At 42.0% G+C, this 27,820-nt stretch overlaps 1 protein-coding gene across 1 annotated transcript in view; it reads right to left on the bottom strand.

The window, feature by feature from the left end:
• Nucleotides 1-27,820, bottom strand: part of SPTLC3 (serine palmitoyltransferase long chain base subunit 3) — a 166,812-nt gene that overhangs the window by 20,701 nt on the left and 118,291 nt on the right. Inside the window, exon 9 of the mRNA XM_003252865.4 lies at nucleotides 19,392-19,518. Coding sequence (XP_003252913.2) covers nucleotides 19,392-19,518 — 127 coding nt within the window. The remainder of the gene's footprint in view (nucleotides 1-19,391; nucleotides 19,519-27,820) is intronic.

The raw sequence follows: 27,820 nt of genomic DNA, 5'->3' as shown, positions 1-27,820 counted from the left end.
AAAGACATGATCTTATTCTTTCTTATGGCTGCATACTATTCCATGGTGTATATGTACCAAATTTTCTTTATTCAGTCTGTCATTGATAAGGATTTAGGTTGACTCCATGTCTTTGCTATTGTGAATAGTGCTGCAAGGAACATTTGCATGTATGTGGCTTTATGGCAGAATTATTTATATTTGTCCCTATTTAATAAATGATGCTGATTATTTATTAAATAGGGAGTCCTTTCCCCATTACTTGTTTTTGTCAAGTTTGTCGAAGATCAGATGGTTGTAGATATGCAGTCTTATTTCTGAGCACTCTATTCTGTTCCATTGGTCTATGTGCCTGTTTTCTTACCAGTATCATGCTGTTTTGGTTACTGCAGTCTTGTAGTATAGTTTGAAGTTGGGTAACATGATGCCTCCAGCTTTGTTCTTTTTGCTTAGGATTTCCTTGGCTATTTGGGCTCTTTTTTGGTTCCATATAAATTTTAAAATCTTTTTTTTTTTAGTTTTATAAAGAATGTCATTGGTAGTTTGATAGGAATGGAACTGAATCTGTAAATTGCTTTGGGCAGTATGGCCATTTTAATGATGTTGATTCTTCCTATCCATGAACATGGAATATTTTTCCATTTGTTTGTGTCTTCTCTGGTTTCTTTGAGCAGTGTTTTGTAATTTTCATTGTAGAGATCTTTCACCTCTCTGGTTAGCTCTATTCCAAGGTATTTTATTCTTTTTGTGGCAATTGTGAATGGGATTCTTTTCTAATTTGGCTCTCAGTTTTGCTGTTGTTGGTGTATAGAAATGTTAGTGATTTTAATACATTGATTTTGTTTCCTGCAACTTTGCTGAAGTCGTTTATCAGCTGGAGGGGCTTTGGGGCCAGTACTATGGGGTTTTCTAGATATAGAATCATGTTGTCTGCAGAGATAATTTGACTTCCTCTCTTCCTATTTGGATGCCCTTTATTTCTTTCTCTTGCCTCAAAATCAGTGATTCTTAACCAGAGAAACACATCAGAGTCTTCTAGAATTTTTTTTTCAAGAATACACATAGTAGGCCGGGTGCAGTGGCTCACAACTGTAATCCCAGCACTTTGGGAGGCTGAGGCAGGTGGATCACAAGGTCAGGAGCTCAAGACCATCCTGGCTAACATGGTGAAACCCCGTATCTACTAAAAATACAAAAAAATTAGCTGGGCGTGGTGGCGGGTGCCTGTAGTCCCAGCTACTCGGGAGGCTGAGGCAGGAGAATGGCGTGAACCCAGGAGGTGGAGCTTGCAGTGAGCCAAGATTGCGCCACTGCACTCCAGCCTGGGTGACAGAGCGAGACTCCATCTCAAAAAAATCTATGTGTATATATATATATACACACACACACACACACATAGTAGACCTCCCTCTGCAGACATTCTGCTCCAGAAGGACTAGGTTGGACCTTTCAGAAAATCTCACTGGGTAACTGTGGTGTGTACCTCCAGTTAAGAACCACTGCTGAAAGTAACAAATTATATTGTGTTTGATGATTCTCTAAAAATAATGATTGATGATAACTGAAGACACCAGAGAATAATTCAGCCTCAAGAAATTTTTGTCCTCAGTCAATAGATTTGTGTGTTAGGTTCTATCTGCCTCTATATCTATAGAGATGAGCAAGTCACTCATCATCTCTAAGCCTCAATTTACTGATCTGTTAAATGGGGATGATAGTAATACCTACTACATCTATTTCTCAGGACTTTTGGGAGGATGATTGATTCAGCATCTACTTACTTAGTACCTATTATTTGTAAGTGGCTGTTGTGTTCAATGGAAGATTAAAATATTAGTGTGTCCACTATTTTCAAGGGTCTTATAAACTAGAAAAATTAATCATAACAGAAGATAGAAAATCAAGTGCCCAATAAAAGAAGTGCTCTGAGAGTTTGAGGGAGACCTAGAGATGGTAACTTAACATCTTGTGGACACAAGTTTGGGGATGGGGAGGAGAGGGATGAGTACTTGCCTAGAATGTTTGGGTTCCAGTCATGGGAAAGATCAGTAGAGTTAGATCATCATAAGCTAAAAATGCCACCTTGAGAGTCACAATTTTTTTATGGGTATTAGACAGCCCTGGAAGCATTGTAAGTAAACATGACATGTTCTGAGGGGGTTAGGAAGACAAAGCTCATAGTGTATAGTGCATGGATCAGGATGAGGGAAAAACTGGAGGTAGCAAGACTAGTCAGGAAGCCAAGGTGGCAGCAAATGTCTGAAATGGGCGAGGAGCTGTGTCGACAACTGTTTCAATTTGTGGCAAGAAGACAAAGGAATTGGCAAAAGACAGATACTAGGCTGAGTAATTGTGTTAATGTGGTTCCTTGAAAGGGCTCTGAGAAACCATGCAAATGAAAGTGGTCACCAGGAAGCCCCATCCAAGGCAGCTGCCTGCAGAATTAAAACCTTTTGGTTTCCAGAGCTTTGCTAGGGTAGGATGCACTGAACAGGCCTCAGGGAGGAGGGTATGGGGAAAAATTGATGGGGAAGCCCCCCAGACTTTTGCCTTGTGCCCAGGACAATGACATCTCAGCCCAGCACTCAAACAGTATGAAGCCAATTTCCTGGGTTCAAAGTAAACTCGACCATCTTGGGCCAGGTACTCAAGTACTTCCTCTTTCTGAGACCTGTGTTCTTCATTTGTAAAATGGGAATCATGACAAGGATAGTAATAATAATGCCCACTTCATACTGTTATGAGGATTAAATATTAAGCAGTTAGTAGGGTGTCAGACATAACTTGAGTGCTACAGAATATATATACTTTCATACACATTTATTTGAAAAACTCTATGGTTCACAAATATTGAAAACTATTAATTTGAACCAAAGACTGGACTCACTGACTTGGATTTGCTCTCTAAAACTGGGTCCCTCTGGTCAGCGTAACTGACCTGCGGCACCTACAGCCAACCTGGCCGTGCCGGTCCCCTTCTTGGTCTTTTTGGTGCCCAAGACATGTCCTCCATATATTCCTATTTTTAAGAATTACATGTTTATCAGAATAATTTTCATTCTCAGTGCTCAAGTTGAAGCAGATGATCACAGAGAATTTAACTACATAAAGTCCTCCTGTTTTACAAAGGGCACAAAACTTTAGAGATGTTCACCAGTAATTAAGTCCTAATTAAGAGAGCCCTGATTAGGTCTTAGCTACAGGTGAATATCTCTGAAGTTTTAAAAGAGATTCAAAGAGAGAGAGAGAGAGGCGGGGCATTTGATGTGAGGGAGACTTTCCGTTGCTGGCTTTGAAGATGGAGGGGCCTTCATGAGATGTAAACAGCCACCAGGAGCTGAGAGCGTTCCCACTGACAGCCAGAGAGGAAACGGGATCTCAGTCCTACAGCCCCAAAACACTGGATTCTGTCACAGCCATGTGAGCTTGGAGGAGGTGCCTGAGCTTCAGGTAAGAGAGCAGCTGCTGACACCTTGATTTCAGCATTATGAGAACCTAAGCAGAGAATACACTGTGCCCAGACTCCTGACCCAAGGAAACTGATATATTCAATGATTACTAAGTTTGTGGTAATTTGTAATGTAGAAATAGAAAGCGAATACAATCTCTCTAGCCCAGACCCACACGCTGGGATTCCTCAGGCACAAATCCACCTGCCTAATCCTCCCCAGCTGTAGGAAGGAAAAACAAAGGCCAGTGTGGAATACCAGCTCCCCTTTACCCTGGAAGACGCTACAGATGGAATAATGTTCTTTCCTTTCCCACTTGTACTGAACCAACATGGAATTCCATATGTATTACATCACCACTCCCCCATCCCAGAGTCCAACCACACAGAGGAAGCACACGTGAAGAGGATGCCCCAGTAGGGCTCATGTAAAAGGATATCTTGTTTGTAGGATGGCTGGAAGTGGCTGCACTATCTTTTGCCCCAGTGCCATCTAAAAGACACACAGATTCTCTTTACATTCTTTCTAGGGAAATTTTTTAAAGACTCAAATCAACTGCAGAATTTACTGAGCTTTCATAAAAGTCTACCCTTGGCTAACTCTTTGCATAAAGTAAATGAGGGGGCAGAAGGTTCTGGAACAGTTTGCTAGCTATTTCTGCACAACCAGGCAAACTTTCCCTCTTGAGTTCAGTTCATTGGCTAATTTTGCATTTATTGGACAAACCCAAGTTGTCACACATGTAGGTAAGCAGCAACAGCAAGGCAGAGAGGCAATGTCTGTCACCTTGATTGCTAACCCTGACCTTAGGTCCACACACGCAAAAAGACCAGGTAGAACTTTTTTGCCCCCCAGCACAGGTGATTAATCATAGACTGAGGCAGGCCCTCAGCTGAAAGCCAGTGGAGCATAGCACCAACATCTGTTTTGTATTAGCTATTGCTGAAATGCCAGGGGCCTGAAACCATTTAGAAAATGCAGCTCTCCATGCCCTCAGCCTCTTTCGGTCTCTCCAGCTGGCAACCAAGTGGCAAATGTATTTAGAAATCAGAAGCTAGCTCCTCTGTCAGCAATGCCAAGGGCCTTCAATGCTGGGGCCCTCGGACAGTACATTTTGGGTGGAATTTTTTGTAAATGCCTCTTGTTTTCATTGAGGGACCTTAGACAAATGGAGCAGCCACCGTGTCCTGGCTGAGTTGGATGGAGAGAAAAAAAGTTGTAGGAAACCAGTTTTGTATTCAGTGAACTCTCTTCCAAGGTAGACACTGAGAAATGTGAGAAGATTTTTTTTAAACCAAGTGTGAATTATCATGGTTTTATCACCTGCACCACAGTCCTTTTCCTTTTTGCTTTTCATTCCCTCTTCCCTAGAGAAGAGACAAAATTTGAGTGAAGAGTTAATCTGCAATAACAGCTACAAGATAAGTTTGAGGATGTGAATGGATAGTGTAGCTTGCAGCTCCCAACAGTTTGCACTGAAGACAATCAATGTCTTACGAGAGAAGTTTGTGAATGTATCTCATGCCAAAAATAAACAGTAGGAAAGAGAAAATTCCTTTCTTAAGAGCTAATCTCTATCACCCAGTGTACTCCTTTCTTTCCCCCTCAATGCCCTAAATCTTCCCACTTAGTCCCTGTTTTTTTTTAAACCTATCAAACTCAAGTGTAAAAATATGTGTCCCTTGTTGCAGGGACCAGGGCAAAGGTTGTAGGTCACAGCTGGAAGGGGCTGGTGCCACTTTCTCCCAGTCCACAATGGGTTAGGGGCAGGGCCAATACCTCACCTGGCAATGTCATGATAAAATTTCACAAATAATCAGAGTAAATGAAATAATTCCACAAAGTGATTTAACAAAGAGGCATGGTTGTATTTTCAGTGCACATACATTATATTTTAAGTGTCACTCTTTTTTCCTTTATCTTTTCTCTGCAGAAGGTAAATAAAAATGATAGAAATTAAAAAATTAATAACTTAAAAGACCTTGACATTTTAGTCAACTTTTTTCTCCTAATAACTGGATAAAAAATGGAAATTTAAGCTTTAGAACTGTTTTTTTAATCCTGTAGATATGCTGTAGAATGAATTATCTGGTGTGAACTTGCCCATCTAGACATAACAGAAGCAAACAGATATTAGGGCTTTCAAAAGTAGATAAAATGCAAGTGATGTTAATCGGAATCCTATTCTAATATTAGCTCAATCCTGATAGGAAGTCTTTAGTTTTATTTCTCTACCTGGGCTCAGAATTCAGTCTCGTGTCTGGTTACCTTAGTCAAGGGCTGGGTGCTAATGTGATGAACATCAGAGGTTTGATGCCTGTTCAAATTTATTAGCTTCCTTTTCGTCTATGGTCCCAAAAGTACCCAAGGAGAGCTGAGTGAGTGACTGGGGTGGACTCAAATTCATTCAATTCAAAGAATTAGCCTAATCAGTTCATGCTTTTAAATCACAATTTTTAGTTTTCTGATAATGATGCCATTTTCTGTCTCATCACATCCCCTCTTCAAAGAAAAAAAGTCCTTAATGTCTGTATGCTACTATTTCCAAAATATACATTCTCACCTCCTCTGGCATGACTTCCAGAGCTACTCCAATTTTATGTCATTTTAATTTCTTCTGAGGAATTATTATCCTCAGGGTCTATTTTCTGCTTCCAGAAAGTACACAGCTTTGGGGAACTGAGTAACAGAATCACAGCAATGATAGCAATACCTGCCATGTGCTAGGAATGAGTTCTGTGAAAAAGAAACTAGAAGTAGTTGTGGTAAAAGCCAGACTGGTAGCCCCGAGAGTCCCTAAAAAAGGAGGAGAGATCTGTCTTCAGTCCTTTAGACTTTATTTTTCTTTTGTTCTTAGATACTTTTATTCTATTCCGGGTCAAGAGTTTATTTATGAAGAAAATAGGAGAGCATTTGAAAAGAATCAGAAAGTCTGAGGAAAGAGTGTCCTGGGTGGAGGTTAAGTACTGTGGCAAAGTCTGGTTCCTACTCACCAAACTCATTTCCTCTTCTAGGCACATAGTTAACTCCATTACCCAGGTTCCTCTGTGGTTAGGCAAAGTCATGTGACTGAGTTACAGCCAGTGGAATGTGGGCAGAAATGCAATGTGCCTTTCCAGCCATGGCCCTTGAAAATGTCACAGGCACAATCCTTCATGCTCCTTACCCCTTTGTCAGCAACTTTGGAAACCATATATTGAAGCTGGAGGAGCTACAAAATGGAAGGAGGCTGGGTTCTTGGAAGAGAACTGTCTTGCTCAACAGAAACACCAATTTTGGACTTTATGTTAGGAAAAAATGAATTTCTATTGTGTTAAGCCATGGTTTTGTTGGCATTTGTCTGTTACAAGTAACATACCTTAACTAATACCAATCCCACAAAGAAGGATACTATGGAAAACTTTCAAAGACTCAAAATCCCAATACCCCTTTATCTTTCATTGTCTGTAAAAAAAAAAAAACCCAAATTTTTCTGTGGGAGTTTTAGTTTCTCACCCTCTCGTTACTAGTCACCAAGTAATGTCACAAAAACAGTTTCTTGATTGAAAAACATCCTAAGTGCAAATCATTATTAAGATGGAGGAGGAGAAGGAGGGAGGATGGAAAATGTCATTTTGGATGCTTAAGAATCACGCTACCCTCCTCTATTTTAGAAATATACTCAACTTGGATAGAGAGGATTAGCTGTTGCCCAGTGCCTGCTGATTACTGTGTATGAAAAAGTCAAATACACTTTCGAGTTTCAGATTGTGTCTCTATAGGAAACTTTGAGCGATAGATTCAACTAACTGCTTGATAATTAAAGGAAAAACTCCAGTTTTGCTTCTGCTATTTAAGTAGCATTGGCTTGAATTATCCAGCATGCTCAGCTCACCTCCATATCTGATGGTGTCTAGACAAATCCCTAGTGTATGTTATATAAAACCATGCATTTATCAAAAGAATGGGAAAGAGGCTATAGAGTTTGACCTATGCATGCACCCATCCATGAAGCAGTTATGACTGCAGTATTTGAACTAAAATAATTCTATAAGTAACCTCTAAAGAAATAACATTCTAATTGTTTATAAATGGTGACTAGATCCCAAGCTTGTCAGAAAATCTGCTTAGTCCCAAGTATAGTATTTGATGCCCATTCACTCACGTATCTGATGCTTAAGCTGCAATTAAATAATGAATCACTACCTATTTGGAGGGCTGGGTTAGGGGTGTGTGTGACTAACACAATAGAAGTAAAAACTGCAAGGGACTGAAGGAAGGAAGAATAATTTTCTGACTGGGGCCATCAAGATAGGGCTTAGAAGGATGGCCACGGGCTCAGGAGATAACGAATGGGGGTAGTATATTGTGGGGAGGGATGAGAGCCTTCCAGATAGAGGAAAAGCTGCCTGCGGAATAGTTGAGGGGATATGGCCAAAGCTGATGCCAAATGGCTCATTTATTCAGCCAACATATACTACTTCAGTTTGGGGACAGTGTCTCTGCCCTCATGGCACTCGTATTCTCCTGGCAAAAACAGATATTAACCCAGAAAGAAAATTCATATTCAAGGAGGTATTAAGTGCTATGAAGAAAATGATACTGACTGTGGGGGTGGACTGAGTAACTCACAGGAAAGGGGAAAATATTTTAGAAAAGATGTTTAGGGAAGGTCTCCTTGGGTTGCTGGCAAGAACTAGAAGGGTCACTCCAGCATGAATCCCCAAGCTGTTCTGAGTCCAGATTTCCTTTGTCTCAAGTTTTGGCTCTGCACCTGTTCTGGGAGATGAGCTCGAGTAGCAGAAAGCTCAGGGGGACCTATGTTTGGAGTCAGGAGCCAGGAAGGTCTGTGTGGTGAAGGGGCAGATATGAGGGAAATATGAGAGGATTAGCTGTTGCCCGGTCTGCAAGTCTCTGGGAAATCAGGGAAGGCCTGGATTGCTTTCTTTAGTTTTGTAGAGAGATTCCCTTTGTTTGTGAGGATAAGAACAATTTGATCAGCAGCAGCTGTTTACTTATCTATGTTTTTAAACATGATCTGAACTACTTCAACGAACAGAATATATGCTTTCTTTCCCAGGGTATAGAAACCAAATTGTCATCTTTAGCCTCTCTGATGTTCTCAGCAGAAACAGGGACTTCACAATGAAGGAACAGAACACTCAGTTTTAATTTTAGAATAGGGAATATCATCACAAAATATGACACTATATAGCCAAATATATTATTATATATATAATAACACCATAATTTAACCAAATATGAATAAAAAATCCAACACTTCTGCAGTTCAAGAATGGAGAGCCTTCTCCCAGAGGCCAAAACCCAAAGGAAAAGAGGAGCATCCCATTAGCTGAAAGCCTTCATTCCCTAACCCTGCTAAAGGCAGCATGTAATGTGCAAGTAGAATTCTATAGCCAAGGCAACAACTTCCCCACAGATGGAAAGCTTTGAGTACTTTCCAACTCATCCAAGAACTAAAACCTCAGAAAGATTTATTGTGAGGAGGCCCTCTGCTAGGGAGTACTTCTATTGAATATTTCCTCCTCAGGTCTTGGTCTGATAGCAATTAGTTTTTAAAGGGTAAAGGAAGCCCAGATTGAAGAGGACCTACTTGTACCAGCACAATGATTGGGGGACTTAGCTCTAATTTGCAGACTCAATTTCCCCATCCTTCTCTTATTGGCTTTCTTAAAAAAGCTCATCAAAACCTGGGCTCCCATTCTATGATAGGCTTGTTAAGCTTTTTCTTCCTATGGAAAGTAGAGAATTGAAGTAGTTATCTGGATAGTATCTGTTTAATTGATAATATCTAAGATAATTAAAGAAGGATAATAGTAACAGAGTAACTATTTATGACCTTTTTTGCAGCAATAATCCCTGAATACTATATTGAGAAAACATAAAATTAAAAAGAGAAAATATTGCATTGTTATTTCTTCCTGCCAAATTCCTCTCTCCCTATATATAATATATAACTTTTATTTATGTTTTATATATAAATATATATAACTTTTATTTATATACTATATAAGTATATAATACATAACTTTTATTTATATATAAATGTATATAATTTTTACATATATATTATATATATATGTTTTTAGATGAGGTCTCACTCTGTTGCCCAGGCTGGAGTGCAGTGGTTCGATTTCATCTCACTGCAACTTCTGCCTCCTAGGCTCCAGTGATCCTCCCACCTTTCCCTCCCGAGTAGCTGGGACCCAGGTGTGTGCCACCACCTCCATCTAATTTTTTTGTATGTTTTGGTAGAGACAGGGTTTTGCCTTGTTGCCCAGGCTGGTCTCGAATTTCTGAGCTTGGGTGATCCACCTGCCTTGGTCTCCCAAAGTGCTGGAATTACAGGTGTGAGCCACCACACCTGGCCAAATTCCTCTATTTCTGAGGATCTTAAATAGCTATTGTTTTCCAGGAAGAACACAAGTCATTATTTCATCTTAATTTTCTCTTTAGTTTTCTCCTGCCTTTTCTTCCGGACACATTGTCCCCTCCCCTGCCTTACCACCCAGAAACTCCTTCAGTTTAAGGGCAGAGAGGGACATGTGTGACTTTGAAGAAAAATAGGGAATTTCATTTTTCCTAAATTTATCATGTAAGTTTAGGTGTTATTAACAATGATGCAGGTGTATTCTACTGAAATCAGATATTACACATTAGTAATTGAAATTCTGTATACCTTTTCTCTTGTAATTAAATTTCCATTACTGTTTTCCTTTCAGACATTACTGGCCACTTGATTATAAATGAATCACGTTTTCATCCATGTGATACAAAATGTGGTTTTGTGATTCAGAAAGTTGGTGATTATCCCACCAGCCTGGCACTGAGGTAACAGCTGAGAGAGAATTGATTAAGTCAGAGACATTATGATTTTTCTTATAGCCATTTTGGTGAAATTAGAAATGAACTGGTCAATGGAGTAATCCAAATTTAAGTACTGGCCTGTTCATATAGCTAGAATCGTTCCAACTCTTCCTGTCTCTGGTTAAATGTTGTATTTCGAAAGACTTAATGTTACACAAAAATTCTAAAATATTTAAACATTTAGATCTTCAGATAAGTGGGCCTGTAGATCTAAAAACTACACAGTAGCCAGTAGGCAAAGTAAGTGCTTGATAAGATATATAGTTGCTGTTTCATCCTGACATGAAATTGAAAATATAACAAGAACCTTAATATCTAATATTCAATAGATGCATCAGGTTAAGCAGATCATCTTTTTTCAAAAACGTGCCAATTTCATTTCAACACCATGTCATCAAAATTGTAACGATCATGGGAGGAAGATCAGCAGTCAAATGGAGGGTGATTGTTACAGCACGAGTTAAATAGATCCCACATAATTATAGGAGAGGCCATTCTTTCTGAGTTAGGAATATGGAATATTTTGTCATGAGTCTTCCTATGATAAATCGGCACCTAGCAGTGTTGCCCATTGTGGATTTCCCTTCATCAAATTGATCCTACCTATTGAAGATACACTGAAGAGAAAAATATTTTAAATAATTATAAATGCTACCCTATTTATCCTAAGGGATAGCAGTTATTAGAGAAATGGCAGTATCTCTGTCAGATGTCTGCTATCAAGTCAAACACAAAAATGAATGTTGTGACCATGAACTCTTAATGACTTTACATACTTCAAAAAGTTATGTGAAAGCACAGGCTTAGGGAGTGACTGTTGTGAGGCACATGCATTTCATAAAGCAAAACTCTCTTTCCTATTCCTGACGCCAAAGTGGTCATGGGGACTGAAGGACGGGCAAAGTGCTAGTAGTAACTGAGAGGGCAGCGTTGATGTTTTGGTTTAAACACAGGTTTAAAGAAGTGGATCCAAACACATTTCATGCTTTTCTATTTTGGGCTTTTTCTTATTCTTCTGCCTGCTCTTCTTCCTCCTTTTTTCTTCTTTTTTTTTTTTGCTAGGTCCTTTACCTTTGTTTGCATCTGCCAGAATTCCATCCTCTGTTCACTTTACTTCTCCCACTGCACAGATCTGTTTCTTTTCTGTTACGTAGAAACATGTTTATCAAATTTGAGCCTGCACCAGAATCTCCTGGAGGAATGGTTAAAACAGCTGATTCAGAAATGCTTTGTTGCAGTTCTAACAAGCCCCAGGTAATATTGCTGCTGGTGGTCCAGGGACCACTCTTTGAGAACCACTGCTGTATGATGACCTTGTAGTCACTCTCTCCCTCCTGTCTGGCACTCCCATCATCATGAAATATGAAATGATGACTGGGGACATGTGGGGGAACTTTCCCCAACATCAGTGACTCTATCATAAGCAGATAGGTGTAATGAGTAAAACTAGACATGCCTGCAGACAAGAATTTTAAGGAAGAAGTTGTCCTTGATGAGCAAGTTTATTTACTGAGATTGCTGATGTTAAGTATTCAGAGATACAATTCTTTTGATGAAAAGACGGCCCTAAACAGATATTTTGTGAGCATCTGCATCATGGCATAACTGAGACTTAACACATTTCTTTCCAATTCAACTGGAAAGTATGTATTGAAGGCCTGTGATGTGTCAAGAACTGTGTGGATTGTTATATGGTAGATGCACCTGTGCATGGTACATACACCTGACCATGACAGCTTAAGCATTTCCTGAGAATGACCCTGTATGGCAGACACACCTGAATGTGTGTTCACAGTTTGAGTGGTGTGGCCAACCTGGAGATTCATTCCTTACCTATGAGGAACATCTGAGTCCCCAGCTTGTCCAGTGGGATGCTTGTCATACATGGGATTGAGGCCCTTTGAATAAAGGCTGAGTAAAGGTTGAATAAAGGTTGCCAGGTGGAGGTTGCTAGGGAAAGGATGTTAAGTGAAAATGCTACATGAACTACATGCTTTTTACAAGTGGTGGCAGTTCTCCTGTCCAGCCTACCATCACTGGACCATCCCTGCATGTAAGTTCCCCTGAATAAACCCCATATCTCATTTGCTGGCTCAGGGTCTCTTCTTTGGCCTCTCAGCTCTGGTGCTCACTGCAGCCTCCGCCTCCTGGGCTCAAGCGATTCTCTTGCCTCAGTCTCCAGAGTAGCTGGGATTACAGGTTTGCGCCACCATGCCCAGCTAATTTTTGTATTTTTAGTAGAGATGGGGTTTTGCCCTGTTTGCCAGGTTGGTCTTGAACTCCTGACCTCAAGTGATCCACCCACCACAGCCTCCCAAAGTGCTGGGATTACAGGTGTGAGCCACCATGCCCGACCTGTTATGGAGATTTAATGGTTTCTATCTACAAGAAATCCACAAGCCATTAGTGTCTGATAGGAGGGAAAGAGGGACTACAGGGTCATTATGCAGCAGTGATTCTCAAAGGCTGGTCCCTGGACTAGCAGCAGCACCTGGGGCTGGTTAGAATGCAGCAAGCATGTCATGCAGAAATCTCTGGGGGTAGAGGGTCCGCAAGCCGTTTTGGAAAGGAAACAGGTGAGGGTACTTGTGCAGCAGGAACTATAAAGAGAACAGAGTGTGGGATTAGGGCAAATAGTGATAGGGAAAGAGGCCTGGCAGAAAAGAGAGGAAGAACAAATAGAAAAATAAGAGAAAAACCAGAAGAGAAGAGCATCTCTACAATGAAGACAGTCTTTGAAGGCCGTTTTCAAAGAGAGAGAATGATGCAGAGAGATCAAGTTTAATCTGGCAGAAAAGCAGGAGACTGTGCTTACAGAATGGCTTTAGAGGGAGCAGGATCCACAGAGCAAGGAGGTAGAGGCCAGGCGGGGGACAGGCTGCAGGGGCTGGAAACTGCATGAGAAGGGTAGATGGGAAGCCAGCAGAATAGCTCACTCTTTTGAGATCTGCTGCAATGGATGGGTTGAGGCTCGGTGGCTGTTGGAAAAAGAAGGGGCAAGGGAAGTCTTTTTAGGATGAGAGAAACCAACAAGTGCAAGTTTGTGAAAAGAGGCTGGTATCTTTAGAAGGTGGAAAGGGAAAGAATCAAGCACAGAGACGTAAAAGAGATCAGAGCTGTTTATTTGCTGAGATAAGAGGGATAGTGAGAAGAACTCTTTCAATAAATATTTTTGGAAACCTATGCTTGCCAGACACTGTTTTCAGTGTAATAAATAAAATAGACAAAGTGCTTGTTCTCCTGGAGTTTACTTTCTAGTGAGGGCAAACAGATAATAAGCAGATACATATACAATTTGTCAGGTATTCGTAAATGCTATAAAGATTAAAGCGGCTGGGTGTGGTCCTCACGTCTGTAATCCCAGTTACCTTGGGAGGCCGAGGCAGGTGGACTACTTGAGGTCAGGAGCTCAAGACCAGCCCGGCCAACATGGTGAAACCCCCATCTCTACTAAAAATACAAAAATTAGCTGGGCATGGTGGTGGGCGCCTGTAGTCCCAGCTACTTAGGAGGCTGAGGCACAAGAGTCACTTGAGCCTAAGAGGTGGAGGTTGCAGTGAGCCAAGATGGCACCACTGCACTCCAGCCTGGGCGACAGCGTGAGACTCCATCTCAAAAAAAAAAAAAAAAAAAAAAAAAATTAAAGCAAGGCGAGGAGAATTAGAGGGACAGGAGGATTTGATATTTAGGATAGGGCCACTTCCCTAATAAGGCAGATTTTCAGCAGAAAGGGGATGGCAGGGAGGGAGTGGGCCATGCCGATAGGTCAGAAGAGCAGTTTTAGAGGGACTAGCAAGTGCAAAGACCCTTCTGCGGGAGCTGCTCTCTGTTTTAGGAAAAGCATGGATGCCAGCTGCCTGTAGTGGGCTGAGCGAGGGGAGGGGTGGCAGGATATATGGAGGACCACATCCTGAGAAGCTGTGAAGACCACAGTCTGGACTCTGCTGAGTCAGCTGAAAAGATGAAGGAAAGTTCTCAGTGGGGAAGTGACATGGTATGAGTTAGTTTTTCTTCTCCTTTTTAAAAAAGATAATTTTGGCTTCTGCATGGAGAACAAGCCATAAAAAGGCAAGAGCAAAAGTGGGGAGAATATTCAGGAGGCTACTCCAGGAATCCAGGTGAGAGGTGATGGAGAGAGTGTTGGCTGTGTGAGAAGTGACCTGATTCTGAATATATGTCAAGTAGAGTGTGTGGGAATTGCTAATAGAGTAGGAAGATGTGAGTTTGGGGAAAAAGGGAGAACTCCAGGGTGGGTAAAGCTATTGGAAAATTTGCAGAAGTAAGGGAAGAAAGCAGATGTGTTGAAAGTACTATGACTTTATTGAGTGTTTAGTGTGTACCAAGCATCATGCTAAGTTCCTTAGCTGTATCACATCACTTAATTCTTCTGACAACCTTAATTTGCAATGAAGGAACTAAGGCCAAGAGAGGGAAAGTGCTTGCCATTCGTGGAGCAGATGTCAGGCTGGGCACCGCTGCAGAGCACACTCTGTGAATTAGCCACATCATACAACCTCTATCTTCTCTGAGAAATGGAATTTTGCCCAGAGTTGGGGAAAGAAGGTGTAGTAAGGTAAGATCAAGATTGGGAGTTCAAAAAGTGTTGACTGATTACTTGAAAAATGTACATCAAAGATTTAAACATGAGTAATAAGATGATTTTTGACAATGCTTTCTTTAGGGGAGTCGGTGTGGTTTGGGGCTCACCTTTCTGAGGCTATGTGTGCTATGTCTAGATAAGAAAACGACTGAGCTGCGATCTTTCTAGACCTTTCCAAAAGTAACCTCAATCACTGAGTGATCCCTTCCGCTGCCACAACTGGTGTGGAACCAATTCCCAGCTCCTAGTCCTATGAGATAAACATCCTCATGGTCTTATTTAGCATAAACATTGACCTGAAATGGAGCAGGCTGGCAAGATGGAAGTTGAGTCATGACATATTTATTAAGCTGAGCACTGCGTTTGACACTCAGAGGAACACCAAAATAATTCAAGACACATTTCTTGCCCTTAAGGGGCTTACAACATTGGCTTGGCTGGAAGACCACCCAACATCCATTAGGATGGAGAAATCAAATCTCCACTTTTGGGCTCACTGCACTGCTCAGAGTGACAGGCCAGGAGATTAAAAGGGTCTTGGTACATACAGAACGCACGCACGGCCTGCAGCCCCTCAGCCTGTGTGCATTAACTCCACAAGCAGCCTGGCTGCAGAGTGAAGGTGGCTGTTTGTGCATAAACATTGTCATTTCACTGGGACTGCTATTTCATCTTTGAACCTTGGCATCAAAGGAACACTGACCTTATTCCTGTAGCTTGCCTTTCTTTGAAGCGTATGGCTTTGCATTGCAGATTAAAGTGAAGACATTCATCAAGGAACAGATCTGGCCAACTGCTCCCCAAACTCAACCTGAAACAAAGCCTTGAAAGGCTCCAATCACAGTTGCAGTGGAGTGGGCTGAAGATGAAGGCTTAGAGCCCGGCTCCTCTTTCTCAGATCCTGTAAGGCAGCTCTTGCATGAAACAGTGCATCCTTTGAGCTCTGGGCAACTTTACCCTGAGAGTGAGTCTATCTCTGCAGAAAGGGTTGAGCTAATGCAATATTCCTAACCTGTCCTGCTCATTTGATTTAAAGCAGCCATTGTTGCAAATGAGGCCAGTGTGATCATTCACTGTGTGCCTTTGAATGCTTCAAAAGATGTGTCAGGCAGAACTACCTGAAACTTGGCTGATAATTCTGTCAATTTTCTTTTTCTTCTACTTTCCTTTGTTTGTTTCTTTGAAAATAAACTGTCCTGTATTTCTCCCTCATTCTATTTTGCCTCTAAAAAAACCAGACCATATACATAGCATTCTCTGTTTTTTTTTTGTTCTCTTAAGATGACAAGAAGAGTAAAGTGAGAAGCTTTAAAAGTAAAGTTAAAAAAATAACCAAAGAATTCTTTAGGTATAAGGCTAAGAGAGAGAAGTAAGGGAAATATCTACTACCTCAGGGGAAGACAAATTGATCGCAGATGATTACTGAGGAGCAAATGCTTGTGTCTTTAATGTAATCTTTCTGCAGATCTTCCACTGTGATCAGATCAACAGAGCAAGTTCTGTCTGTGATGAACCAATTCGGAGGAGGGAAGGACATGATTGCAAAGTTGCATACATGTAAAGCAACTGATTCGGATGACATATACACCAAAGGACCCCAGAAATGAGTGAAAATTTTTATTGAGACACAAGCTAATTTCTAGAATAACTTTTTCTTAGTCACTTGTCTTTAAAACAAGACCAAAGAATAATTCTAGTCATTCTGAGACAATTAACTTGCATTTTTGCTTAAATCTCAAATAATTGATTTTCCATTAAGAAATTAAGAAACACTTGAAGTTTAAGAAGAAAATTAATATGGCTTTGTGGGAAGCCAGTAGTTCCAGAACAGTTTTTCATACAGTGGAAAGCTTGTGGAGGAAAAGATGCCACTCTATCTCGCTTCAATATTAAAAGGTTAAAAGATACCTGTTTAGGACAGGCACAGTGGCTCACGCCTGTAATCCCAGCACTTTTGGAGGCTGGGGTGGGCAGATCACTTGAGGCCAGGAGTTCCCAACCAGCATGGCCAACGTGGTGAAACCCTGTCTTGACTAAAAATACAAAAATTGGCCAGGTGCAGTGGCTCGTGCCTGTAATCCCAGCACTTTGGAAGGCTGAGGCGGGCAGATCACCTGAGGTCGGGAGTTTGAGACCAACCTGGCGAGACCCCATCTCTACTAAAAATACAAAAATAGCCAGGCATGGTGGGGGACACCTGTAATCCCAGCTACTCGGGAGGCTGAGGCAGGAGAATTGCTTGAACCCAGGAGGCGGAGGTTGCAGTGAGTTGAGATCACACCATTGTACTCTAGCCTGGGTGACAAGAGGGAAACTCTGTCTCAAAAAAAAAAAAAAAAATTAGCCGGGCATGGTGGTGCACGCCTGTTGGTGCACGCCTGTAGTCCTGACTACTCAGGAGACTAAGGCAGGAAAATCGCTTGAGTCTGGGAGGTGGAGGTTGTAGTGAGCCGAGATCACGTCACTGCCCTTCAGCCTGGGTGACAGAGCAAGACTCTGTCTCAAATTTTAAAAAACCCAAAAAACAAAAAAGAACCTCCTCCCCCTCCAAAATAAAAGGTACCTGTTTATCCAATGTCTGTATCCCTTAATTTACTCCCACCTCTTTTCAGGGATGTGGCCATATGACTAGTTTTAGCCAATAGATTGTAAGCAAGGTGATAAAAGTCACCTCTATGCTGACCCTCTCTTTCTTTTTATCTTGGTCACCATGGGGGCCATGTGTTGAGATGATGAACCCTTAAGGTGAAAGCAGCCTGAGTCACTGTCTTCAAGGACAAGCTCTGTGTAGAGAGTTGACTGATTGGTATTAGATGTGATGCAAACAAGAAATACCTTGGTTCTGTTAAGCCACTGAGATCTACAGGGTTTATTTATTAATGGTGGCAAAACCTTCCTTATCCTGACTAATCCAGGATCTTAGAGGACATCTAGTCCTACTTCACTTCTGTCATAAGGATGCTTCCTACAGCATCTCTGAGAAATGGTTCAAATACTTGTCGATCACCTCAGAAACAACAGCAAATAACAGTAGCAAGCAATTATGTAATGCTTACTAATACTTGTCTCCAGACACAATGTTAAATATTTTATACAGATTAATTTGCCTACTTCTCTCAAAAACCTTGGCTCATGAATATTATTTTTCTCACTTCATAACTGGATGAATTGAAGTACAGAGAAGTTGAGTAACTTGCTCAGGATTGAATAGATAAGTCACTCGTCTAAGGCCACACACGAGTGAATAGTATCACAGGAGCAGATCCAGGTAGCTACCTTCAGTCTCATACCATAAGGGCTTCCTAGACGGGACTGTCGTTTTCTTTTTCACAAAGACCAATCAATAAGACGCAGAGTCATAACACCGAAAAGGCAAGCCCGGAAGGGATCCTAGAGATCAGCCAATCACTGCATTTCATATGGAGGAAAAAATATCCTCCTGCAGGCCTTTACCCTGCTCTAGTGAAAAAGAAAAAGTCCTGTCTTTCCAACAAGTGTCTTGGGGAGCACTAGGGCTCAGTAGAAGGGCCCCAGGGGGTATCAGTATGGGGGTAAGTGAAGACACTACTTTAACTAGATCAGCCTTGTTGTTATCTGTTTTATATAGTAGGCTTCTAGTAAAATTTGTATGTGAATATTCTGCTGCTTTAATAATATTGAAAACTGATGGAGTACCCCATACTTCTATTGAAATAGCAGACTTGAAGGTTTGCATTAAACAATGTAGGACTTCAGGTCAGCTGGGAGGTGGGGTGAGGCACATGGATTGAACAGTCCAGTGGCCAGGATAAATTGCTACTTCCATAAATGTGCTCACCAGTTTGTCTGGCAGCAAGAACTGCCTCATTCAGCACTGTATCCCCTCTGGTGTGTGACATGCGGTAGAATCTCTATAAACCATCTCTGCAAGATGGAGAGAGAGTTCCAAGAAGCTTTTATGAAACAATTTTTCAAAAAGAGGATTAATTTGGATTGAGCAAAGTAGCACAGTTCAGCTCTGGTCCCACTGGCAAAGAAACGGCTGGAAGTTTATTGTATGTGTTTTGTCTATATATCCTCAAATGGCCAGTGGTGGCCTTCCACTGCCCAACCTCTGGCTATAAAAAATAAAAGGATTGAAAAATCGGATATTAAATTGGCTACTTTGGTCTTAGGGAAACACAAGTGACAGCCCCAAGCAAGCACAGGCAAACATGTGCATGTGCACGCACACACACACACGCACACACAGAATATTTGCTTCATTTCAACATAATTGATCACACAACATTATCTAAATTTGCTGTTCACAATGAGGTAAATTAGAAAGTTTTCTTTGCTTTAACAAAGGGTTTTTGTGTGGTGTCCTAATGGCAGTTTTTGTGCGCTTATCACATGGCTTGATTTACAAATAGGGTTCTATAAGATAAAGGTGTGTATTTGAGAAGTGGGGAGATTAATGAGGCAGAAGGGAGACAGAGGGGTCCAGGAGCTGTGCTCTCTGCAGATCCTCTTACCTTGAGTGGTCCCATCCAGTCCCATGATAAGTTTTAGTGATCTGATGATTTGCTCTGCTATCGGTGGGCTCATGGATGAAGCATAAACAGCACTATGCGAGTGAGCCCGTAAATAATCCACGAGGTCCTTAAATAAAGAGGGGAAACCCAAAAAGAAGGCAAATAAATTTCAACACTGGTGGTGGGAATTACATCTAGTCCCATCCCCATCCTCATAGCAAACGACATTTGATCTCACAGCTCAAAAGATGAATGGGCTCCAACTTTCAATGGTTTTCATCAAACTATTTATTTTTTCTATTTCCTCAAAAACCTAGAATCTACAGCAAAGCAGGATGCTGCAGGTTTGGAGTTGAACTTTAAGGCAAAACCAGATGTGTGAAGAAAAAATGATTCCTGAAGCATTTGTTGAGTACCTACTATGTGTGAGCACTGACTTTGTGTTCAGTGCCCAAAGAATACAGGATGTGGTCCTTACCCTTGAGAATATTACATAGGATTGTGCCCATGAACAAGCATGGTAGAATAAGTCACAGTCCATGCAAACTAGGACATGCAACAGGGCTGCAAGACGCAGAGGAAAGAGAGAGGGTCATGCTAGCTAAAGTAGATAGAGAAGGTTCCAACGAGGAGATATGATTAAGCCTTGAAGAATAAAGATAATTAAGGAGGAAAAGAAAACGTGGAGGGAGGGTGGCAGAAGACAGAAGTTGAACAAAGGAACAGAAGCAAGAAAGCAGAAGGCATGTATAGTAGAGTGTTTACAAAAAATAGCTGTAATTCTCTCACTCTCTGTACCCATGCATCTTTGCAATCCAACTTTGCAGCTCCTTCCATCAAAAGGCAGATTAATCTGGGCTGGCCTTGTGATTTTCTTTGTTCAGTAGTATATGGCAGAGGTGATGGTGTGGTGGTTCTGGGTCTGCCTCAAAATGCCTTGAGTGCTTTTGTCCTCTCAGAACTCTCTCCAGCTGCTATGTGAATAAGCCTGAGCTAGCTTGCTGGAGGATGACAACCGTGTGGAATAGAGAAGGACCATTCCAGCTGAAGCTGCCCCAGGCCAAGCAGTGCCCTGCTGACTCAACAATGGACTGTTGTACAGAAGCAAGGCCAGATGAGACCAAAAGAACTCCTTAGCTGAGCCCAGCCCACATTGTTGATGGACAGAATTGTAAGCTAAATAAATGGTGGTGTTTTTAGACACCAAATTTGGGGGTGGTTTGTTACACAGCAAAAACAAATGAAGGCAGCATGTTTGGAGGACAGCAAAGGACAGTTTAAGTAGAGGCTTGTGGGAAATTAAACCAGAATATTAGGAGCGGATAAACTGTGGTTATGCCTTTGGCAGCAGAGAACTATTGGAATTTTGTGTATTTTGTGTAACACTCTTTGGAATGCTGAGCCGCGCCATGGTCTTCAGTGGTAGGGGCCATTTTTCACCTGTATGCCTGACTCCTGAGGCCAAATATAAGGTCCCAAGTAAGCTTGCTGAAAGCCCTAAGAAGCTCCAGTAATCTAATGCCGCAGTGGTGAGGGCCTCAGAGCTGGCATCTGCAGGTGCTCAGATGCAGAGACCCTCCATCAGCCCACTTACAGTGTCTCATGGCCTGGGACTCTCAAAGTGTCCTACAGAAAAGCTAATGGGCTGATGACAGGCCTCTGCATTAGCAATGGGGTCTTTAAAGGATCAGGTGCCTTCTCTTTAGAATAATGGCACAGCTCAGAATCCCACTTAGGCAGGTGTCTTCGCTATGTCTTCCTTCCTCATGAAGGTGATTTGGAAAGAGCTCTCGGGAATCGAGATCCTCTGCTTTGGGGTAGGTTCATGTCCTCCTCACCCTCCTTCATTAGTCACATTGATTCCCACTTCCGAGCCTGGGCCTGGTCCCTGCCCATCACTTTTCCATCTCTCTTAGGTATGTGTGGGCATTGTTGCTCACAAGCATTTTCAACATTCACAGTTTCTCTTCCTCAGCACAGTGTGCGGCCTGCCTTACAGTGGTCGGTGAAGGTTAAATTAATGATGTGATGACTCTACCTGGTCCATGAGGGGAACCAGGGGATCTGTTCTGTTCTTCCTGCTGTCTTCAATATGTCTTTCATTCTGAATCCCCCTTTTCACCCATCCTTCTTCTATGACTTCCTTTTTCCATCTTCTCCTTCACTTCAAACTATTCCTTTTGTTTTTTTGTTTCTTCCTTTCCTTCTAGCTTCCTTCCTTCCCCTTCCCTTCTACTCTAGTTCTCTCTCTCTCTTTCACTCTCTTTTCATTTCAAATTCTTTATTTAAATCTGTTTCTTCTCTGTATTTCAAAGTATTTCCTTCCTTCCTTCCTTCCTTCCTCCCTCTCTCCCTCCTTTCCTCTTTTCTTCTCCCCCTCCCCCTTCCATCTTTCCTTCCAGCAAGTATATACCAATAACTTTCTCTGTCCTAGATGTGTATGGGAGTCCAGGAAGGGAGGGAGGTTAGAAAGGGACCATAAGGCTAGTCCCTGGCATCCATTATCCATTTATATAAATGAAATTAAGTTTCTGCTGATTCTTTTATTTGGTGAGCTTCATGAAAAAAGCTGGGTGGGTTTTCCCCATATCTGAAGAGTATGTGCATGATGCTGGCCTGACTGAATTCATCAGCCACAGGGGTATCTGGAAAGTTCACTTTGGAGTATCTGAGACACCTCAAAGAGACAGCAGCAGTCATTTGCAGAGTAGCCACAGCCAGGGTGTCCTTCACAGTGCCATGTTCCGTGCTCCTGGGGGGCAGCAGCAGGGATTGCCTTTCTCTATTGAGAGTGAATATCTCCCTACAGGATGCAGGGGAAGCCAACGAGGAGAGGGTGGGTGGGTCCTGGGAATTGGATGATGGAGGCTTATGTGGACCTATGTCAGGAACAAGGTGTTTCAAGGGTGTGATCTGGCCATGAGGGATGGGGGGATTTGGATAGATGCAGAGGAGCAAAAAGGCATGGGCCTGTCCTAAAATTAGGAATAAGGGTGGCATTTTATGGGCATAGAATGGAGGTTTCAATTGGGAAGAGAGGGAGAAGCCAGTGCTTCTGAGACAAGGGGATGAGGAGCTGTCCCCTTGGAGGGAATATAACCCAGGAGTTACAGTGCAGCCTCTGGTGCCCAATAGCTTGGATTCAAATCTTGGCTTTGCCACTTACTGCTGTGTGACCATGGGCCAGTTACTAAATCTCTCTGTGCCTTAGTTGGCTTCTCTGAAAAATGAGACCATAGTAATACCTACCTCGGAGTTTATGAGGATGAAATGGGTGAATACATATATGAGATGCTTAGAAAAGCATCTGATACACAGTGAAACAGTGAATACCTGATGCAGTTGGTGACTTTTTTTTTTTTTTTTTTTTTAGACAGAGTCTTGCTCTGTTGGCCAGGCTGGAGTGCAGTGGCATGACCTTGGCTCACTGCAACCTTCGTCTCCTGGGCTCCAGCAATTCTCCTGCTTCAGCCTCCCGAGTAGCTGGGAATACAGGCGTGTGCCACCACTCCCGGCTAATTTTTGTATTTTTAGTAGAGATGGGGTTTCACCATATTGGCCAGGCTGGTTTCCAACTCCTGACCTCTGGTGATCCGCCGGCCTTGGCCTCCCAAAGTGCTGTGATTACAGGCATGAGCCACCACGCCTGGCCGATTATTGTTAATCAATGGCCAATTGAAAGATTCTTAGAACTGGGAGCATGGCGAGGGAGGAGGGGACCAAAATATAAAAGCTTCTTGGAGGGTCTCTGTTTCAACTCTCTCATTTTGCACAGGGTTACATTCTAAGGTTGTGTGACTACACATTGGTAGACCCATACATCAAACCAAGGATTTTCAGCCTAGCTCTTCCTCCATCCTTATGGGGAGGGGTGGCAGTAGGAGTAAAAAGAAAGGAAAAGAGAGACATTTTCAATAAGGGAGTAGCCAGGCTTGATGACAGGATGAATGACCCTGAAGAGATAATAAGGCTAGAAGCTAACAGCATAGCTGATATTCCCTGGTGGCCTGAGGTTCCATTTTAAGAATTTGTATGCATTAATACATTTAAACTTCACAATAACTCTTTAAGGTAGGTACTGTTTTAATTCCCATTTTATAGACAGAACAACTGAATCACAGAGAAGTTTACACAATTATTCCCAAAAGGTGGTAGAACAAGGATTTGGACCTGAAGAAGCTGGCTGTAGAGCCCCACCCTTAGGCCACACTCGACTTCTCCAGACTTCTCCCCAGAAGAGTAAGCTTGGTGTGGTGTGAGGGGATCCAGGAGAGCACAGACCCCAATTCCACTCTCCTTACCCTGCGGGGCTTTCCCTAACCCAGAGACTGTTCCTCTTTTTGGAGCGGGTGGGGAGAGTTCCTGATCTACTCATCTATATGATACTAAATTGCAGATTGAGTCACACTGGTCTCCCAGTGTTTCATGTCTATCTCTCCTGTTTCTCCAAAAGGGACTGAAACTTCCTTGAGAGCAGGGATGGAGTTTTACACTTCTTTTAAAATCCATAGTGGTGGATACCTAGTAGTGGCCTGCTAAATATTGACCGTCTAATGGAAAACAGAGGGGTTTTAGAGATGGAGGAAAGATGGCCAGGGGCCTCGATGCATATAGGGTATTACTCAACTGTATTCTTAGGGACAAGTGTAGCAATTTTCTCTTAGCTTGGGGGTCGTCACTGACAAAGATCAGACAAGCAAACAAAACAAAACTTCCTTTGATCTTGAAAAGGGCTCTTCCCAATGTCCCCAACCCCAATTCACAGATTGAGACATTTTTTTAAGTCAAGGTCATGAGCCTTCTTAGTTTGAATAAATACCTCGTCGGTGCAGCATTGGTTCCTTTTAATGTTAAGACTATCTTGCCCAAAATTTTATATTTTCTGGACTGAGTTCACTTTCTCTCAGGGTCTGAGTTTCTGGATGGAAGTTTATTTGCTTGTGTGGTTCAAAAAATGGGGCTCTTTGAGTAACGTCTGGAGAGCGTCAGGCAGAGCCTTGATTCCTGGCTACTAATTCCCCCTCTTGTTCCCCCATTGGATGCTATAAGCCATGAGTTAAGAGGTGGCTTTGGTCTTTTGCAAGGCGAGTCTGGGTTGTGTCTTCTTCAGGGTGGATTAGAGGTCTCCTCATATCGAGGTTTCCACGCCCATTTGGAAGTTCAAAACCCTGATTGTTTTCTCTACACATAGGCCTGAAGTTCAAGGGCAAGGGTGGCTTTTTGGGAGGAAATCAGACAGGAGACTCTTAGAATAAACATCTTAGAGCTCACTCCCTGACCCCTGCTTACTTCAAAGGGATGTTAAACACAGCCAGGGCCTAGCGTGCAGGGCAGAGCTCACTTTTTAGAGTGACGCAGCTTTGGCCGGCATGCAGGCTTCTGGGGCTAATGCTCACCCCAAATTTGTCTGCCCTGTCCCAGTTCCCTTCTCCAGAATTCCAGCCCTGCAACCTATCAGTTACAAGGGCTACCATCGCTTCATTCATTTGCAAGTCTCTGGTCAGCCTGTGGAGGCTGTGGGAGCCAGTGTTCAGCACCAGGCATGCAAGTGGACTCAAGATCCTTGCCTGGGGGAGAGTTTGGGGTCTTCAGCGTTGACCACATTTCCCAGCAACAGGATCAATACAAATGTAAAAGAATAAAAATAAGAAACCTAGTCCCATCAGCTTAGGCTTTCCTTCAAAGAAGCCATTCATGGCATGGAGCTCTGACAGGCGGAGAGAAGTAGTGATCTGGAATTTCAACAGGAAGGTCTTGAAAGGACAGACTCCTCCAAGTTAAGCTGTTCACTGTGCATCTATAGTGGCTCCAAACTTAAAGTGAGCAAAACAGCAAAACTCTGCTGGCTCTGGACAGACTGTTAGCAGTTTCCTTGAGGTGGAAAGTGGGGATCACAGCCTGGCAGCAACCTCTCATTAGCAGAGGGGAATTTGTAGGACACTTTGTGAGGAAAAGGCTCTGAGATCAAAACAAAACCTCTGTTTTCTCTGGTAGTATCGTCATACTAAACCATTTTTTTCTCCTTGTTTCCAAATACGTTTCATTGTATGTCTCATCTGGTTGCTAATATATAAAGCTCTGACCTTGACCCGTTCCATAAAGATTTCCAGAGCCTCCTAGACACTGTTATTGGGAATGCAGCCCCTCTACACCAATATTAACGTCATTTAAAAAGAGAGTTAACAGCCAGATGTTTTTATCTTTTTTTCTGGATTTTTGGAGCTAACTGATTATTTTCAAATTTCAGGGTTTACTGAGAACCCTATGACAACAGTAAAATTGAAATTATATACAGTTTCAGAAAAACAGCAAGTCTGAATGTGTGTACTTTAACTTTTTTTATGTTCAATTTTGTTGCTTTTGTATACATTGGTTTAGAATCCTAGCTCTTTTGCAATAATCCCCTAATTTGAGATATATGGCAAAGCATCTGGGAGATTATTCATCTGTCTATCAACTATCTATCTATCTACCTATCTGTCTTACAGTACAGTTATCAGAGTTTGAAAACTACTCTAATTATTTAAACATACTAGTAGAATTAGTTTTTTCAAACAAAAATCTTTGGTATTTGCCCAATCCTAATTTAAAGCATAATTTAAACAGACTCAAAGTAAAAATTCTTCACAAAATTACCTAAAGTTCATAGGAATAAAATATATGATTTGACTTGAAATTATACATAATGAAAAATTAACATCATTAAAAAGAATTAAAGGTACAAAGGAACAGATACATAAGTTCCATTAAATCATGGGCTCATTAAGCCGAAAGGAAGCCAGTTTACCCACGTTTATCACAGTCTGACCAAAATCATTCCACACAGGTGTGTATCTGACTGATTTTTAAGTCATCAGGGATACATGCATTTTCTCAAGTGCCCTCCTGCTCACCGCCCAGGTCTTGGAAACGGCCCCTATGTTTTCAAGGTTTTGCATCTTGCTGTTTTAGGGCAGTAGATCTCAGCGTAGGCTAACGAATCTCTGCCAGACACGCTCTAATTCTTGCTGCCATCTAGTGGTAAATTTAGACACTGCAGTGTAACATGAAGGGAAGAGAAGACAGAGAAAGGTGGGGAGGAAAAAGGAGGGGGTGGGGAGGAAAAAGGAGGGGGTGGGGAGGAAAAAGGAGGGAGAGGAGAGGGAATTAACAATGCGACCCTCTGGATCCAAATATGCATAAAATGAGCATTTTAAAAGATAAGAAAATGAACAGATGTACATTTTCTGCATCCAGATTAATGTAAATAATGGTCATTTTCACAATTGCTCAGTATCTACGCCAAATGAATAGAAATTGTGTGGGCAAGAACGCCTACATCTTAAAAATACTCTAGCTGACATCAGAATGGAGAGCATGAGAGAGAATCATGGTGAACTGGTCTTTACTTCTGCTAGTCGCGAGCCTTTGTTTAAAGTGGGTATCAAATGAAGCTACTCTAGGGGGAAGAAGGTGACATCCACCAAATTTGACAACATTTCGAGAATTGGCTTGCTTCAGTTTATTCAGGTGCCTTTGGTTCAGGAAGTAGAGTTATGCTTCGTTAAAAATTTTGTAGTTCAGAACTGCTGCTAAAGTAATCACAAAACCACAAGCTCACAGAGCAACGTAGCCAGGATCAGGGAGCTCCTAAATTTGAGACCCTCTGATCCTACTGCTTCGACAGTCTGGGAAGGGAGCATTTAACCTTTCACCAGATTTAGCTGAATTTTGTAAGATCCTGGGCATTCCCGATGGTTTTAGCATTACCTAGCTAATTCCCACAGGCCAGTGAAGAGGGGATGAAAAACAATGCTTTGAGCCCGAAAGAAAGCAGTGCTTATTGAAGGGTAAAGGCCACTTAAAACTCTGAACATTTTAAGCATCTGTGCATTTCATGGCAGAGCCAGTGGCCAGAATTAAATCTGTTGTTTTAAAACATGAGCTTTCAATGAGAGGACTGTTTTCTGCTGCACTTCTTGGTTTGTCTAACTGGTTTACCAGAAGTCTGAACTCTTATTCCTGTTCATCACAATAGGTAAGAAAGTGGGGATTTTTGTTGATACCACTTGCATGCACTGGTTTTGGGCCTGGTGTGGCATCCTAGGCTGAGCCAACATCACTGTCACACTGGCTGTTTGGGACAGGTGTAGGTTTGTCTGAGATAGGTGTCAGAATTTGGACAAGGCTGTCCTCTCATTGGTCAGATAACTGGCTCCTTTATCTCTTAAACCCAGGTTTGAATATTGGAGTGTGTTTGTCCCTTTCCTTTCCCTCCTTTTAAATTTCTCTCAAATATTTATTGTTTTCTTTTCACAAACCTCTTGGTGATATTGGCACTAGAATGACAGGGCCAAGACTCACTTAACAGTCTAATCCCAGCAGATCAGAATTTTTAAGTCATATTGATAAGATACTGGAGAATGGCAGGATTTGACCTATGGTTTATG

The sequence above is a fragment of the Nomascus leucogenys genome, chromosome 11 (assembly GCF_006542625.1).
Source record: "Nomascus leucogenys isolate Asia chromosome 11, Asia_NLE_v1, whole genome shotgun sequence".
Taxonomy (NCBI): Eukaryota; Metazoa; Chordata; class Mammalia; order Primates; family Hylobatidae; genus Nomascus; species Nomascus leucogenys.
The sequence above is the reverse complement of the archived record's forward strand: the minus strand, read 5'-3'. Positions and strand labels throughout refer to the sequence as shown.